The following is an 18,286-nucleotide window of genomic DNA, read 5'->3' as shown; positions in this document are numbered from 1 at the left end:
ATCAAAAGGAGATGTTTGTGTTTTAAGAAAAACAAGATAGAAAAAAAACCTTCACTAACTTGAAAAACACACCTTTAATATGGCTCCTCTTTCTTAAATATCTAGAAACTTCTGAAAGAGAAAGGTCTAGAAAGGTCCCTGTGTCAGCTCTGGTCAAACCTCTAAGATGCAGGCCTTGATTAGTGTGGCTCTGACACCACGACTGGCAAGGACAAAAATAAACAAAGGAGCCTTATAAATACCCATACCCTTTGGCCCAGTAATTCCACTTATAGAAATCTAGCCTTAGGAAATAAGCAGAGCTATGGAAAGGAGTCTTATGTACAATGATATTTATTTAAAAGCTAATTATAAAAGTAAGAATTTGGTAACAATCTGAAAGTCCAATCATAGCCATAGCTAACGCTTATTAAGTTTTTAATTTGTATAAGGCATGGTACTAAGCGCTTTGTATGAACTATCTCATCAAACCTGATGAATGAAGCATTGTTATTATCCAATTCTACAAATGAAGATACTGAGTCACAAAGCAGTTAAGCAACTTGCCCAGGGTCTAGCAACTCCAAGTGGTAGAGCCGGGATTTGAACTAAGTCTCATCTGAATCCAAAGCTGGTGTTTGAAATCACCAAGCTATACACTTTCTCAATGGGGGATGATTGAATAAACAGAGTACAAACATCATGAAATATTAAATTGCCATTAGTATGATGATTCTGAACAATTTTTAATAAAATTTTAAAATGTTCATGATATAATATTAAATTTTAAAATCCCAGACACAGTATTTAGTAAAGAGCATGATCTCAGCTAGGGTACAGATATACACAAAAGACTGTTAACAAATGCAAAAAAATGATTGTTTCTAGTTTGTGAACAAATGTAAAATTGTATTTTCTTTTTCATACTCTTCTATACTTTTCAAGCATCCTACAATTAGCATGTATTGCTTGTATAAAAGGGAAATAGTTGGTGTTCAGAAGAAGATAACTCTAGGCTGGAAGAGTCTGAGAATCAGTGCTCAATGGGTTAGCCCAACCATCGTCCATTGTGGTGGGTTCCGAGCCCTACAAGGCCAGGCAGCTCCAACACACTGCCCAGCCTCCAGGGAGCAATGGCTAAGTCTCAGCATGGGAGCACTGCTTGCAAGGCTGACTCAGCTACCCCACCTGGAGCCATCCTGCTACAAAAGTGAGATTATTAATTAATGGAGCCAGTGACCAGCACAAATTACATGCCAGAACCAGGTAGGAATTTTCACTCTTGGACCTCTACCTAGGTGACTTTGGACAAGTCATTTACCCTTTTTATGCCTTTGTTTCCTCATCCATAAAATGAGGACAATAGTACTATCTACCTGATTGGGATGTTGTAAGGATTAAATGAGAGAAAGCATGTAAAGTCTAGTACAGTATCTGGAACATAATTAGTACTCGATAAATCATCACTTTAAAAGAATAACAAAACACACTTTGCCCCATGGTAGACGTAGAGGGAAAGGCTGAGGAGACTGATTTGACATTATCCCTAAGAAACAGATGGAATACATTATTACTAAAACTAATTCCTTCTGAGTGGATTTGATTAAATTAAGCTGGTATTTGGTAGGCCAAAGAATGTAGTTATGCTTATAGTTTTGTCCAAAAACAAGAAACTACATCTTTTTTTAAAACCATTCTAAACTCCCTATAAACATACTGTCTTCTGTTAAGACTAACTCTAGTGTCCAATGTCAGTGTGTATAAGTTATATAAAAATTCTTACCAAATTAGAGATGATTTGGGGTTTCTGAGTATACTCAAATATATGCTGTGAGAGTAATAAAGCATAATTTAATATTCCACTGCAGGGACAAAACTGTCTCTTTACAGACATAACACCACAGATATTAAATAAATAACGAAAATACCATGAGATTTTTTCTAGCATTTTAGGCAATACACTGATGATTAGTGTTGATATAAACAATGTTTTTCAGTCATGGCAGGTGGATTAAGGGGATGTATTAGAGTTTTTTTCCCTCTCTCTTTTATTTTTCGTATTAAAATTATTTTCTCCTACTATAGTTACTGCTTTTATAATGAAAAATATTAAGTATGATTTAAGAAGAAATGACCTAGACACTTGGTGGCAGTATGTCATGAAGATAATAGTCTATATGGCTTCATTTCAGTCCTTCGCTTAAAAATTTTGTCATTGACATATATACACTACCACGTATAAAACAGGTAACTAATGAGAACCTACTGTATAGCACAGGGAACTCTACTCAATGATCTATGGTGACCTAAATGGGAAGGAAATCTAAAAAGAGTGGATATAGGTACAGCATATATACGTATAACTGATTCATTTTGCTGTACAGCAGAAACTAACACAACATTGTAAAGCAACTATACTCCAATAAACATTAATAAAAAAAATTTGTCATTGGCTTGATTTCTTCTCTGACAGTTTTGTTTATAAATTGTCTTACTTCAGATATCTGATTCTTTGTGAAATTACCCTCTTATAATTAAGCATCTCTTTTAAATGACTTTAATCTAATTTAAATTAATACACCTGGTTGACTTGCAACTATGATAACAAAAAGACTCTAAAGGAAGATTATGTTTGTTCTCTATTAGGGCTAATAAAGCCCTAGTCCGATATGAAAATTATTTTTATGTGATGCAAATTAATAACTGATGTTTCATTGCCAAATAACCACCTGTAGTTTATACAACAGAATTATATTAACCTGTATTAAAAGCCAACAGCACCACATATTATTTTTTAATAAAAATGCTAATTTTAAAATAATAAAAGTGAAAACAAAAATAATCCAGCAACATATGCTATAAACCCATGATTTTGCAAAATTGAAAGTTGTGTTACATTTTAATGTAATATTTTTCTTAAAATTGTAAAATAATGTAGATGCAGACTCCTGCTTGGGCTCCCTGAGAATGAACATAAGCCTGTAAAATACTAATTTAGATGAATAAACCTGGCTGTTGACCACTGGGGATGGAACCACATACTTATGGAAAAAAGAGACATAGTGAAGCATTGAGGAGCCAGAAAGAGTTTCTGATTTGTCACAATTCACAGTGAAACATTTCCCTCTTGCTGTGGAGAAGTGAGAATAAAAACACAGGAAAGAACTTTTGGCTTTTCTGATGTTTTCATCTTCTAAAATTCCCTACCCATTGTTCTTAGAAAACTACTCTTCAATCGAGCTTGTGTTTGCACCCAGATCAGCCTTTTTAAAACATTTCCAAAGACCCATAGGAATCTTTTTATCGGAACTCTGATATTTTTCTCAAAGAGAGTTGCCCTGGCCACATAGCATGTTATACAAGCCTATGATATCTCCGTAGCAGTTAAGGACACCTCAAGTTGTGATTTCTCCCTGGCCCCCAAAGTAATTCTTTTAATAGAAGAATTTGAACACTGAAATCAGAATGACTGAATAAATAGGGCTTGAGGCCCTCTTGGAGGTCCAGAGCTTAGAACCATTTTCAGGAATATCTTCTGTCAGCTGGGAGAATTGTGTCCTTGAAGTCACCTCTGGCAGCTTTTAATTATCAGGAGGGAGGAGGTGGGTAAGGAAACTCCAGGACTCCTTTTTTTTCTTTTATAAATTTATTTATTTTATTTTATTATTATCATTATTATTTTTTTGGCTGCATTGGGTCTTCATTGAGGTGAGGTGTGTGGGCTACTTATTCAGTGGCTTCTCTTGTTGTGGAGCATGGGCTCTAGGTGCGCGGGCTTCAGTAGTTGTGGTGCACGGGCTTAGTTGCTCCGCGGCATGTGGGATCTTCCCCAACCAGGGTTCAAACCCGTGTTCCCTGCATTGGCAGGCGGATTCTTAACCACTGAGCCACCAGGGAAGCCCATCCAGGACTCTTCTGAGTTCAGACTGAAAACAAGTTAGCTACCAAGGCAGCTGACCCCACCCTGGTCAGAAGATTTCATTAGCAGTGTTCTGACAGGCTTTATGGGTAGACAGGGCTGGCCAGGATCCTTGCCCGCGGGGAAGGAGCAGAGGGAAGTCGTTAATGGCATTCCACCCTTATGTTATAACCTCAAAGTGTCTGCTAATCAAAACTGGGCTTCTTATATGAAGCCAAGAGGCTGTTCACGAACAGCATCTCTAAGACTGTGCAAAGGCAAAAGTAACACATCTTGGAGGCTCTTAAGGAAACCTAAACTTTATTGCGTCATCTATTGGAAGGAATCAAGTAGAGACCAGTTGTGTGTTTTTTTCTGGCTCGGTGAATGAAATAAAGCTCCTTGGAATTTGTTGCCTAGAAGCCTCATGAAATTAGTGGCCACACCTTCAAGTCTTACAAACCCTAGGTAGTTTTTATTGTCCTTTGAATGTTTCCTCCTTTACGATTTACCCAATTTAATAAAAAGAAGAAGACACACACACACACACACACACAGTTTTTGCTTTTACTCCATCTTTCCAGCCTATTAAAGTTACTGGTTTACTTTAATCATCTCCAAACAAGTGAAGAAACTCTCTTAGGAAATTGGGTAACCCAAGTGCAAAAAGTAAAAAGCTGACACTGTTTTCTTTTTGTTCAAAAGTTCCCCAGGTCACACTGCAATCATTTCAACATGATACTCAGAATTCTGGGCTTCTAATTGCTTCCATCTTTGAAGGACACCTTACTTCTGGTAAGAAAATACTGCTTAGGTTTGTTGAGTAGTCTTTATTAATCATCCATTTGAATGCTCCATACTGAAAAGTCATGTGTCAGCCATAAGTTTCTTGACAGTAAGATATGCCACATGCTTTCCATAGGAAAATAATCAAACAAAAATCTGCTTAAAATTGAATTTAAGGATTGGTTTAGGTAGATTTTGCCAGCTTTTGCTCTGGGTTAGATACATGTTCATTTCAATTGGTGCTGGGGCTCAAGACCTCAAAAATTCTTCCTAAAAAATACCATTATTTCAGTGTCTACCATGTGCTAGGAATTTCATATACATCATCTTTTTCAATCTTCAAAATCTTTATCAATCTTCAAAACAACCTGTTGAGGTAAGTGCTATGTATCTATTTTATAGATGGGAAAACTGGAGCTCAGAGAGGTTGAGGAACTTGTTTGGACTAAAATTCAAATCCAATTTTCAAATCCTGAAGTCTGTGCTCTTTCTCTTATACAAACCAGCTCCCATTTTATTTGTTAGTATGACTTAGTATTTTCCATTGATAAGCATACCTAAATGTTTTAGGCATAAAAAAGATATTAGATCAGGTTGTAGAGCATTTATCTCCTTGCACAGAAATCTGGCAAGAATAGTATAAATCTTTGGCAGGTGATATTGATATTCTTTGGACTTCCGTTTATTTATTCAAAAAATATTCTATGTTGCCAGGCACATATTTTATGTGCCAGGCACTATTCTGAGTACCGGGGAATCAGCACTGAAAAAAATGAACAAAGCCCCTGTCTTCATGGAGCTTCCATTCCAGACAGACAGGGTGGGGTGGGAGTGGGGGAAACCACAAACAAAACAAGAAAAGGAAGGTGGCAGCAAGTGTTATAAAGGAAATGAAGCAATGTAAGGGTACTCTGAATTTGTGTCGTGAATCAATTATGGGCCAAGTGCTTAGGTTCAGCACAGATCCCTAATTACAAATGCCTGCACAGACCTGCACCTTGATATTTCTGTGGGAATTGTGGAGGCTACGAACTCATGCCTGCTCTGTTAGATAGGTATTATTTTACAGAAGAGGAAACTTGAGCTTCAGCAAGTTCATTATTATGCTCTGATGTTACAGAGCTGATAAGCGGCAGCACCTAGTTTGAACCCAGGTATCTCAGGTTATTCTTTTGGTGACTCTGCTCTACTCCTCAAACCCCTTTACCTGGCCCCATGTTAACTTGGGAATTCCTCATCCTCCTCCAGGACTAATGCACAAGGATATGTGGAAGCCAGTACCTCCCGTTAGTTGCTTGAAATCCTTAGCAATAGTATTTTAGTCCTAGGAAAACACTAATTCCATGCCACACTGGCCCTGGCCCACCAGTGGCTTTAGGAGAGGGGCTGGACAGCGTGGAGATGCCCAAGAGTATGTTAGGTGCAGCTGGGGAATAACTAGGGCAGGGCCAATTCAGTGTCTGACACGTGGTAAGTATCCAATAAACGTCTGCCAAAGCGAGGGAGGAAGGAGGATGGAAGGGGCCAACACCCAGCATGGCTCAGAACCAACTCCAGCATGACAAGTCATGTCCAAATTAAAGTTTACATTTGAAAATAGAAAATAGGGTTTTTCATGTACTAGGGAGAAAATGGGATGAGCCTGGTAGGTAACACATGCTGAATATAATAATTATTTAAAGATTACAGGTGATTAATTCCACTTCAAAATTCAAAAAAAGCATTGTTTTTAAAATAAAATGTCAGTGTAAGATATATGGCAATTTGGATTTCTCTCTTATAACATATATTGTTCTAAGTAGAGTGAATGTTCTTTTTCAGCAGGAAAAAATTCATGAACAATAAATTTCGAAGAATGGTGACAAGTTGTACATAACTTCTGTCTTGTACAAAAGGTTAAAAAAAAAAAACTACTCAGTTGTGATTGTGGCCAGCTTTAGACTCTGTCGCAAGCAATTGGGAATTCTCACTTGTGTCGAACAAACCTAACGATGTTTATCACTAAACCTTTTTTATATAAAATATGCAAGCACAAGCTCAGAAAAATGTCTAATGCTGACCACATCTGCCAGAGACTCAATTCACTGACATCAGATACATGCAGCCCAATTCCCTCAAACAAAAGGTATTGTTGTGCAGTTTGGAAGGGCAGTCACTTCACAGCCCAAGGTAAAGGTTAATTTTATTTCCCCTTCCTATTTCCTTTGAGATCAATGACCTTCACTTGGAGCAGAGTAGAGAGAACAATGATTCTGGCGTCACATAGATGGAAATTATACCTAAAATTATTTTTCTTTCCTTTCAGACAATAGGCAACAAGACATTGGGCTTCTATTGGGAATGGTCTTCTTTGCCGTTATTTTATCAATTCTTTCTTTGATTGGGATATTTAACAGATCGCTCAGAACTGAGTAAGTTTTTGTACAATTTGTTTTCTCATTTAGACATATATTGGTACCATCAAAATGTAGTCAATTCTGTGATTTACTAGAAAAGTTCATCAACATTTTTCTTGAGAGAAAGACAAAACAGAAGAAACTTTAATGAGTACCCACCCATGCCAAACTCTTTACAAATGTCATTCGTTTAATCCTTGCAAGATCCTGCCAGAAAAGCTCAGTGGCCTATTTTACAGATGACTTACACGAGGCTTAGAGAGGTTAAGTGCTCAGCCCAAGGTCACCAAACACTAAGCCAGGAGTCCAGACGCAGCTGATGTCTCAGCCCATGTTCTCTCTTTCCCTACGCAGCCTTCTCATTGTGCCCTCAAGTCTGTCTACAGTGCCTGAATTCTTCACAGTAGTTAAGTCGTAACCTACCTCAAGTTCTACCCAAGCAAATCCCCTGAATCAATGTGAAGAGAAGTGTGGCAACGTGTGAATTCATCACTTTGATATCAATCGTGTTAGTGTTTTAGCATCCAGCCCCAATGCCCATTCCCCTTGGCCTCCTTCAGTCATTTTTTTCCAATATGGTATTAGTATAATAAAGATCAATGCCTAATTATTTTAAAATGAGACTTTGAGGGAAGCAAGGCCTTTGACACCCTAAATTTTACCAGATGCACTATTTCTAATTGGTTAATAGAGTTGTTTGATGTGGCAGTCCCCCAGTTCGTCCAGTGATGCACAAATTTAACACATGTGAATGTTCTTTGCCTAATTGGCACTGAGTTTCTATTTCTTGCCATCACTTGCTTCATGAGATAATCCTTCTTTCTCTGAAATTTATAATCAAAATGCAGTAGAGAGATTCAGAATGAGCTATTGTGAATAAAGTACACTAGTGATATTTTTTTTTAATTTACGTAGGCTTTTTCCTCAAAACCTAAGCTTTTAAATTACACATTAAATATATCCCTGGTACCCTTGTGAGGTGAGAAAACTAATATGGAACTTTATTTTAGGTTGTTTTAAAATATACTTGATTATAAAATCCTTTGAAATATCTTAATGTTCCAACTTGTAGTGCATAAGCATATTAATATTTGTGTTATTATCCAAAGATGTCCTAGAGAGTGTAAAATTTTAAATAACATTAAGTTTGTTACGAACTAAAAATTAACTTCCTACTGGTAACAATAAATAAGAAAATAAAACAATTCTTTGGTAATTTAATTATTTAAATAAGCATTCTTTTTAAAAAGATAAAACTAGAGATAATTCCAGTATTACTATTTTATATATGAGCAGATACTGTTTTTACTATAACTTTACATTATTTATAAAAGCCTTATTTCAGAAACAGAACTGGAAAATGGAGAGCAAAACAATTTTAAATATAATGAAAACAAGAGTGGTATCTATATATATATATACACACACACATATATATTTTTCTCACTGTATCAGTATGCTGTATAAAAACTTTTCTTCAATAGCATGAACTTACTAATTTCGTCTAATTTTAGGTATACAAAGGGAGTGTGAATTATTTTAAAAACTGAACTATAAAACATTGTATAAATATGTGTAAAGAAATTATTTTTTACCCTACAGTTCAAGGTCAAATTGGGCAAGCAAAGTCCATGCAGCTAGTTTGGTTGTTACTTAGTAAAAGTTCTTAGAGAAGCTGCATAAACAGATAACAAGAGTCTGATCTGTTGTGGTGCATTGTTAACACATAATGATGTGCCAGAGATCAGTGTAGTCTCTTCGAAGCTCCCGGGACAACATTTTTGCTCAAATCAATTTTTACGTAAATGCAGGAAGTGCTTTCAACACAGTGGCAGTGCCAAGGGGTAGCTTAGGAGGAAAAGTGAGGTGTTTACAGCTTCTCACTCTTCCTTCCATCACCCGATCCCAGAGATCCGTAATAAGCACACAGCCTAAGTAAAAACTGGTGTTCTCACCATGCCACACAACTGCAAGACAACTTCCCCGGACTCCTGCTCCAACTACATAAGGAAAGTCTGGAGCCACCACTATCATCGCAACCTTATTTAGAATCATTACAATTAGAGGAGCTCAAATATTATAGTTTTATTATATGAAATTCTCTTCTTTAATATTTCTCTGTGGTTATGGTCCCCTTGGAAACTTTCACAAAATATCCCTTAGGTTTTACAAACTTTTCCACACTGACATCTCTGCTTATAATGGTTTGCCATATTTAACATGTGTATAGTTTCACTTCCTGGGTGGTTCTCCCATTTATCTTGAATCTAGTGTGAGTGTTTTGTAATGTTCCGGCTCATTAGAGACAGGCAGAGCAATAGAGAGAAGAGGAAAATCTGAAAAGATATTGAATCAACTTCCCACATAACTTTTTAAAGTAAGAGATGGAAATCTTAGTTTCTGCATCGGAAAGTTTGGTTTTAATTATGCATTCCATTCTAGTTGATTTCCTAATCTCCTAGATGATTGCCTGCACCAATCCTCAAGTAAGATGCTTATTCTTAGCCATTTTTTGTTTTTTAGAATTAAAAGAAGAATCTTATTGCTAATACCGAAGTGGCTTTATGAAGAGATACCTAATATAGAAAATAGCAATGTTGTGAAAATGCTACAGGTAACCAAACACCATCAAATACAAACTAAATGGCAGCTGAAACCAAGAGTGCAGTCCAATAATTAGAGTAGAATTTCCATTCAAATAAAGAAATATGTGTGCATATTTGCACAACTGTATAGCTTATGTAGAGATAAAATTATACATATTTCAAATCATACTTAAGAGAGATGAGAAAATGGACTAGGGGAAGAAACGAGAGATGAAAGAGAGAAGCAATGCCATTCAAAAGAGAAGAGTGAATGCAAGATTGTAAGCAAGGTGCCAGAGCCACTTGGTGGCCAAGCAATTGGAAGGTGTCTTCAGGGACAAAAGGAAGAGGGAAGAAAATCTCAATAGATCAAGCCTCAGAGACACAAAGGGGCTTCTGTTTTACATGAGACTGCAGAAGCAGGTGGAGCCCAAGGAGGACACCACTTTGCTCCTGAGACCCAGTGGAATTCGAGAAGATGAATGTGAGGAGACTATGGCAGATGGCGTCACCAGGGGTGGGCCAGGTTTCCAGTTTAGCAAAGAATAGAAGTGTGCCCCAGGAAGGCCCTGAGGCTACAGGGGACTTTGCCGGTTATGGAGGAGCTGCTGCTGATTATGGAAGAGGGGAAGTCATCTGCTATGTGTGCTGCTACACTTTCTGGCTCTCCAGCCTGGCTGTCAAGGGGTTCAAAACTCAGGTGATGGGACAGACACATCATTCAAGCATTGCAATGCAGTGACGTAGTACAGCGACAGAGATGAGACCAAACAGGATGCGAGTATAGAGGAAACATATTAAAAGACAGGAAGGAGTTGCTCAGGAGAAACGAAAGACATTCAAAATAGACAGGCTACATGAGCAAAGGCAGAGGTGAGAAGAGCATGTTGGGTGTTGCTTTGTGGAAACACTTGATGTGAGGAGTGGCTGGAATAATGTGGGAATGCAGAGTGGGATCAGATCACAGGAGGCCTTATTATGGAACTCAGACTTCATTCTGCCAATCAGTAGTTTTCAAACTTGAAAAAAAAGTTATTTTTAGCCTAGGAACCCTTTGTTCAAATGATGTGAGGAAGACAAGTATTTGTAAAACAAGAAAAAGTGGCTCTATTTGGAGATCTAGTGAGCCCATTAACCAACTCCTTCCCTAGCCCCAGGTGAGTCTCTAAGGCAACAGTTCTCAGCCTTGGTTGCATGCTAGAATCCTGATTCCCAGGCCACAACCCAGGGTCTTTGGGGGAGGGAGGGCAGGGGGAGACCCAGGCCTCAGCATTTTCCAAAGCTTCCCAAGTGATTCCACTACACAGCCCATGCTGAGAACACTGTTAAGGGGTTGAAAACTATTGCTAAAGACAGCGAGGAGTCAGTGAGGGGGTGTCCGTTGGAATAGGAATGGTCCTAGGAAAGAGGCAGAATGGGAAGGTAGAGAAATGAGCATCGTGAGTTGTGGGCCAAGTGTCGAGAAGCAAGGGTCCTTGTGCTGTCTTTGTAGAGGGTCTGTAACATAAGAAGTGGAATGCATCTGTGGAACGTGACAAGGAGCAGGTCACTGGTGGTCCCGGTCCAGGGGTTCAGTTAGAAGTGAATGGAAGGGGACTGAGAGTGGAGACATCTTTTGATGAGTATAGACTAGAAGGGAAGTAAGAAAAGGGCTATGTTGACACATGATCAAGTACTCTCAATACTGATGCGATGAATGTATTAACAGTAGCTCCAGAGCAGTATGGACTCAGAAGCGTGTTTGTACTAAATTGAACGGGCTTGAGAGGACTAGTATGGGGGGGGGGGGCGGGGGAGGGAGGGGACTGATCAAGCACGACTATGAAGGGATGAGGAGGAAAGGCTCACCTGGAGCAAGAGGGATCCTTGTCTCTGGATCCTTGAAGGAGAGAAAGGGTGTGGACGTGGTTGATTTTGAAGGAGGTAATGTTGCCTACACGGTGGATGGGTGGTCTGGAATAACTGAACCCACATATAGAATAAAGTACATAGTTAACAACTGACTGAAGGACAAGTACATAGTCACCAAACTACAACTAATAAATACTGTGGTCTTGATATGCATTCCACTTAGTCGTTCTGTCTTGCTCCCCCACTAGTTATCCTAGGGAACTGGGGACATTCTGTGATTCAGAGAATTGTCCCTGCCCTCACTGTGATCAGATTCTCCTCTTCTTTTACTGTCCTCACATTGGATAGTCCCTGTTGCTTTTCCATGTCCTTCACTATGGTCTGACTCCCATCCGCTTCTCCACTCAGCTGCCAGCCTGAAGAGGGGAAAACACCCCCTTCCTCTCAGTTTACTATAGCAACTCTAGTTCCTTTGACTTCATCTGACCCATGACTACATGTCTGCCCTTCCCAACCCAAACCTGGCAAGTGCCTTGGGGAGGCAGAGCCGAAGAAAATTTGAATGACCCTTCACGCTGCTTTATTCAAGGTCTTCATCTTTGTCAAACTTCCTTCCCATTCAGGGCTCCTGGAATTAGAAATGAACCTTAGGGTTTCCTTCAGATGAGGTTTTGTTTTCCGCCCAAAGACTAAGGGGTAGTGTTCTAGTCAGTTCAAGCTGCTCCAACAGAATACCATAGACTGGGTGGCTTAAATGACAAACATCTATTTCTCACAGTCCTGGAGGCTGGGAAGTCCAAGATCAAGACACCAGCAGATCTGGTTCCTGGTGAGAGCTCTCTTGCAGATGGCTGCTTTCTGGTTGTGTCCGCACACGGCAGACAGAGAGATCAGCTCTCTCGTGTCTTTTCTTATGAGAACACTAATCCTATTCATGAGGGCTCCACCTTCATGACCTAACTACCTCCCAAAGGCCCCACCTCCTAATACCATCACATTGGGGGTTAAGGCTTCAGCATATGAATTTTGGAGGGACTCAAACATTCAGTCCATAGCAAGTGGCTATAATTTTGTAATTGCGCTGGGTGGGAGTTATTTGCCCTGGGAAACCAGCCATCAGCTGGAAGGCCTCGGGTCCTTTTCTTACCAGAAGAGTCATCAGGCTTTTATACAAATAAAAACTTTCTTCACCTACCCTCCTGATTGATCATCACAGACATGTCTGAATTGTGAGCAGCTAGCTGCACACTTTTAGGACCACAGCACAAAGCATTTACTACAACCTTATTCTCAAATGGAAGCAAAATAGGATTCTCCACGCACTACCCCCACCCCCGCCAACTTTCTTTTATTTAAGCAACAAAGTATTTTCTTGTAGAAAGGAACTATAATATTAAGAAATAGTCCAAAATTTTAAAAGGCCCTGAAATAATTTGCAAGTTAATATGAAAGAGGCTTCTTTCTCTTTAAAATTTTTAAATAAAGGCATGTGCTTACAGCATGGATTATTTTTATTACTCCTTTCCTTCAGTCTCCTCCTGGGAGAATTTAACAAACATTTGGAATGGAGCAGGATAACAAAAGACAAAAGGAGGAAATCATATGGGAAGAGAAACAATATGAAGAAAAATGAGGGGGAAAGGAAAGTTGAGGGAAAGCAAAATTCCAGTCCTTCCTCAATTATCCAGTTGGCTCCTTTAAACTTCTTTTGTAAAATAAAACAATGTCTTTTCTTTCTAGGAAAAAAGTGAATTTATGAATAATAATTCCAGCGAACAGGTCCTATATGTTGATCCAGTGATTACAGAGATAGAAATCTTTCTCCCAGAAGAAAAACCCATGGACTACAAGAGGGAAAAGAATACAGGATCCCTGGAGACAAACGACAGCCTGCAAAAGTCACTACTCACCAACACTACAGTTGTATATATTCCTGATCTCAACACTGGGTATAAACCCCAGATTTCAAATTTTCTCACTGGGGGAAACCATCTCAGCAATAATGATGAAACAGCTTCCTCAGCTCTGGAACCACCAGCTGATTGCTTAAACCTGGGAAAGAATGCCAGGTTTAAAAAATATCCTAATTTTTCTTTCTCTGTCTCAAGTATGAATTCGCTAAGCAACACACTATTTCTTGAAGAATTAAGCCTCATTTTAAATCAAGGAGAATGCAGTCCTCCAGACATGCAAAACCCTGTAGAGGGGGAAACCACCATGCTTTTGGAAAATACATCACCAAATGAAACTATTCCAGAACAGACCCTGCTGCCTGATGAATTCGTCACCTGTTTGGGGAGCATGAACGAGGCGTTACCATCTATACATTCTTATTTTCCACAAAATATTTTGGAAAGCCACTTCAACAGGATTACATTCTTAGAAAAGTAGAGCTGTGTAGTCAAAAGCTGCCTTGCAATTTGAAGATGGCTCTCTCCCTCAACACAAATTTAATTCTGCCCTATTTTTTTTTAATTGGAGAATTAAGATCCAAAGATGGAACATAATTCATGGCCACAAAAGCAGCAACAATATTAGGGATGCCTCCTATATTTTAGAAGATGTATCAACTATATCTTTTTTAATTTGCCTCATTACAAGGCACAAAACAGATCTCTCTTTTGTATGAAGGATAAATAATACAAAGTATGTGGTAGTGAAATAAATGCTGAAAATCGTTCTTTGAAATCGAGATATTAGTATGCGCTTACAAGAGGAAAAGCAAGTTTAATTTTCATTTTATTACTTAGTGTTCTCTCGAGTAGATAAAAATACAGCCCACAGACAACAAAATAGGTAAGGGATGGAAACAGAGGAACAATTAATTGCATGTTTACTGTGTTGGATTTTTGCCCTACTACTTTCTATTCAGATGTTAAGAATTTGATCTTCCTTATTTTGATTTTGGACTGAGAGAGTTGTAAAACAGTGATGTGTGGAAATCATGAGATAGTTGTCTTCATTCCAGTTCAGAGTGATGGCATTGTTCTCCTGTGATGTAGTTGGTGTATTAATTACACTGTAGTAGACTTATTGAGGTAGAAGATGCAGGATCAACAAGGTGTAATTATTTCTTTTGTATTAGATATCTGTCAGAAAATTATTGTTAAACCAGGTATTTTTCCAAATCTAGGATGGCAATGCTTGCCACACCTGTCACTGCCCCATATCCTAGGTCTCCTGTAAACATCTCCAACTCACCACCATGTGCCTTTCTGCTGAGCCCTAAGGTGGTCTCAGAATCCTCTCAACACCGTGCTCCTGATGGCCGCAGTCAATAAGGGCTGGGACTGGAGATGAACTCTATCTGCCAACCAGGTCAATACTGGAAGTGGGTGATCTTAAAAATATAAAATGCATATTTTAACTGAGAAATGGTACCCAGCAGACTTCTCTATTATGATTAATTTTTACATCAGGGGGAACTTTTTTCTAATGATCAGAACAATTTGAAAATTGAATAGATTACCCATTGAGTTTCTCTTCCTCTTCTAACAGTTGTCAGCAATAATTTATATTCAGATTAAATAGTTTTATTTTAGCAAACAAAGCAGTTAATCAAAAAAGGACCGGTTGTTAGCACATGAGCAAGCTATTTTGTTTTGTTTTGGCTTTTGAAAAAAAAAAAACCACAAAAGCAGTTTTGTTGTCATTAAGTGTCCCCATGAGGAGGATGACCACACATCCTGGTTTATCCTGGTTTTTGCCTGTTGTCCCAGTGTTAATTATGGCCAGTGTGCCTTTTCCCTCTCAGAAACATCCCTTTGGATGATAAATCATTTGGTCACTCTGTCTATGAAGACTGTTTAATGTCCAACATATAAATAATTTATCACAATTCATCTCTTTTTTTTGCCTCGATGGTCCTCTTTATTTTACTTGATATCATTTACTAAAGCCATTGTGCTCCAAAATGAACATAATATTAGTGTAAAAAATGTATCTCCTGCTGTGAAATTCTATTCTGTTTACCCTAAAATATGTATATATTTGTTGTACTTCACATATTCTGAAAGGTGTATATTTTAAATCACTAATGAAATGCTAATATTAAATATCTTGACTTGTAAATGGTCATATGCCTTTGTGTTATTCCTTATCCAGTGGGAGAATATAATGAAGCAAAGAGGCAGGTAGTATTTGAGATAGAAATAACAAAAGACCAAGATGAATCTTTGATGTTTACCAATCTGCTGAAGACATCTGTTAACAAGTGAAAAATATTTTCATAGTGTATTTCAGTATAACTGTAACCTGCCACACATCAAAAAAGCTTTTGTCAAGCTTATAGGATTGCAGCATTATTTGATCTTCTGTGTGTGCTTTCAATGCAGTCAGTGCTTCCTTTAGAACATCTCCTTCTTGTCCCCCTGGAGCAGGAAGGGGGCTGCTTTCTCTTCCTATAGTGTCCTCCTCACACCCACATCACATTAAGAATGGAGGAGACACTTCTAGTTCCATCCATGCCATTGGCCCTTGTTGGTCCCAATGGACTAAAATTTGAGGCTATACCTATAAACAAAGCAATATGCTTGCCATTGCCCCAACTCAGAGAAAATTTCAACTGCTTCATCACAATGCAACCTTGGTAAACGGCAAAGGGTTTTCTTTCTATAATTCTTTTTTTTTTAATAAAGTTATCTATTTTATTTATTTTTGGCTGCATTGGGTCTTCGCTGCTGTGCGTGGGCTTTCTCTAGTTGCTGTGAGCAGGGGCTACTCTTTGTTGTGGTGCGCCTCATTATCCTGGCTGCTCTTGTTGCAGAGCATGGGCTCTAGGTGCGTGGGCTTCAGTAGTTGTGGCATGCGGGCTCAGTAGTTGTGGCTTGTGGGCTCTAGAGCGCAGACTCAGTAGTAGTGGTGCACGGACTTAGTTGCTCCGCGGCATGTGGGATCTTCGCGGACCAGGGCTCAAACCCATGTTCCCTGCATTGGCAGGCAGATTCTTAACCACTGTGCCACCAGGGAAGCCCATCTTTCTGTGATTCTTTATTCAACAAGTATTCACTGAAGTGTTGAATGCCCCTACTATGTGTAAGGCACTTTGAACCAATATAGATGTTAACAAAACCAGCCAAGTCCCTGCAGCCTTAGAGCTATCTGCAAGAAGCAGATAGCACATGGAACCAAATCACTGCCCTTCAGTGAGCTTTTGGTGGGGAAGAGGGTGAGGATAGGAAATGGAGAGAGGCAGAAAAAAATAAAGAAGAAAAATACCAGATAATGAGTGCCATGTAGAGAGGTAAAATGGGATAATGTGATAGAGAAGGACTTGGTGGCCACTTTGAGCTGGGCAGTCAGGGAAGGTCTCTCCCAGGAGGGGACACTGCAATCTGAATCACAGGTAGGAGCTGCATGTGAGAATCAGCTTGCAACTGATAAGTCCCTTTTACAGAAGAATTCTCCAGAGCTAACGTCTCTACTTCTTTCCCTCCTGGACAAGTTGCCCCTAACCCCAGACCTCTGCCACCTGTCCCTTCCTCAGTCAGAATTTTCTGTAGCTTTAGGGGACAACTTTGTATCTTTTCATCTTTCCATCTAGCCCTTGGGCTTATTATTAACTTTCTTTCTCTGAGTCTCACAATCTTTCTAAGTTGCTGCTTCCTAAATGAACGTGTCATACTTATTGGTGTGGGTTACGGAGAAGGAGGAAGAAAGAAAGAAAAAGCCCCTCGAGATACCATTGAGAGGAAAGAAGGGGAGAGAAATATAAAGAAAGAAAGGTAGATTAATATGCAGTGATGCTGAAGCAAAATGGAACACCTTGGTTCTGGACAATACTGAAGCTGATTAAGGGGCATCCAATTTCCTCCTGTTCTTGAATCTTCTTTGCCCCCTACCTCTCTTTTCTTACACAGAAGCAATATGGGGAGGAAAAATTGAAGTACAATTTGGGGGTACCTTCTTGGTTTGTGTGTGTGTTTTACCCTTTATTAAATTAGGAATTTGTTTTTGCCAGAGTTAGAAATAATATTGATGCTATAAGAGGGCTTTAGAGTTTTAGCAAGCAGTTTTTGGGTAACATGGGTTGCTGTTTGGCCCTCCTGGTTCAGTCAGAAGGTGTTCCCAGCTTCTTTCCTTTCCTTCTATTTTCAGTCCCTTTGACATAGAGGCAGAACATGACTATGGCATAGGGCAGAGGTTTTCAAAAATAAATTTTAGCAACTGATCCCCTTTCTCCAAGTGAAATCTGTTGCAGAAGCCCCAAATATAAAACAAGTGAAAGCAAGTATTCTGTGGAAACAGAGGGTGACGTTCATGCTTGTCCCCGCTACCCCTCCTCTGTAGCTGCTGCTGAAGCAGCCTATGCATCCATGCATAGGCTTGTGTGTGAAAATCCAAGGCTGGGGAATTTCTAGTCCACACCTGGGTGATCCGGGTCCTAGCCCAGCCTTGAGAAGCCTGGACCTCAGGATTGCACTAAACTCCCCATCTCAGCCACAAGGTTGCCACCAGGCAAAGGGGACCAGAACTCCCTTGAACCTCCCTGCACTCTGAATGACTTTGTAAAAAGCTTTCTCTCGGAGACTACTAATAGAGGTGGTACTATATGCAATAATTAACTTGTTTCTTTCCAGTTACTTCATCATAAATGTCTGGGTTTTGTTCAAGTTTATGTTCTTTTTGTGATTACTAAGAATAAAATATTGTGTTGTGAATATAATTAGATTTTATAAACCCGAAGACTGCCAAATTGTGCTGCAGTTTATCTCTTTATGAAGTAATCATACCAATTATAGGGAGATGATGTTTTAATGGAAAACATTACCCACTTGGCAGACACTATTGAT

The 18,286-nt window shown here is 39.0% G+C and overlaps 1 protein-coding gene across 1 annotated transcript in view; it reads left to right on the top strand.

Annotated features, from left to right (window-relative positions):
- Positions 1 to 17,104, top strand: part of IL23R (interleukin 23 receptor) — a 65,947-nt gene extending 48,843 nt beyond the window's left edge. Inside the window, exons 7-10 of the mRNA XM_082421426.1 lie at positions 4,583 to 4,672; positions 6,969 to 7,074; positions 9,583 to 9,673; positions 13,236 to 17,104. Coding sequence (XP_082277552.1) covers positions 4,583 to 4,672; positions 6,969 to 7,074; positions 9,583 to 9,673; positions 13,236 to 13,886 — 938 coding nt within the window. The 3' untranslated portion in view covers positions 13,887 to 17,104. The remainder of the gene's footprint in view (positions 1 to 4,582; positions 4,673 to 6,968; positions 7,075 to 9,582; positions 9,674 to 13,235) is intronic.
- Positions 17,105 to 18,286: the final 1,182 nt, after the last annotated feature.

This window comes from Balaenoptera physalus (genome assembly GCF_965194825.1).
Source record: "Balaenoptera physalus genome assembly, chromosome: 1".
Classification (NCBI taxonomy): domain Eukaryota; kingdom Metazoa; phylum Chordata; class Mammalia; order Artiodactyla; family Balaenopteridae; genus Balaenoptera; species Balaenoptera physalus.
Note: the sequence above shows the minus strand (reverse complement) of the source record. Positions and strands in the feature narration are given on the sequence as shown.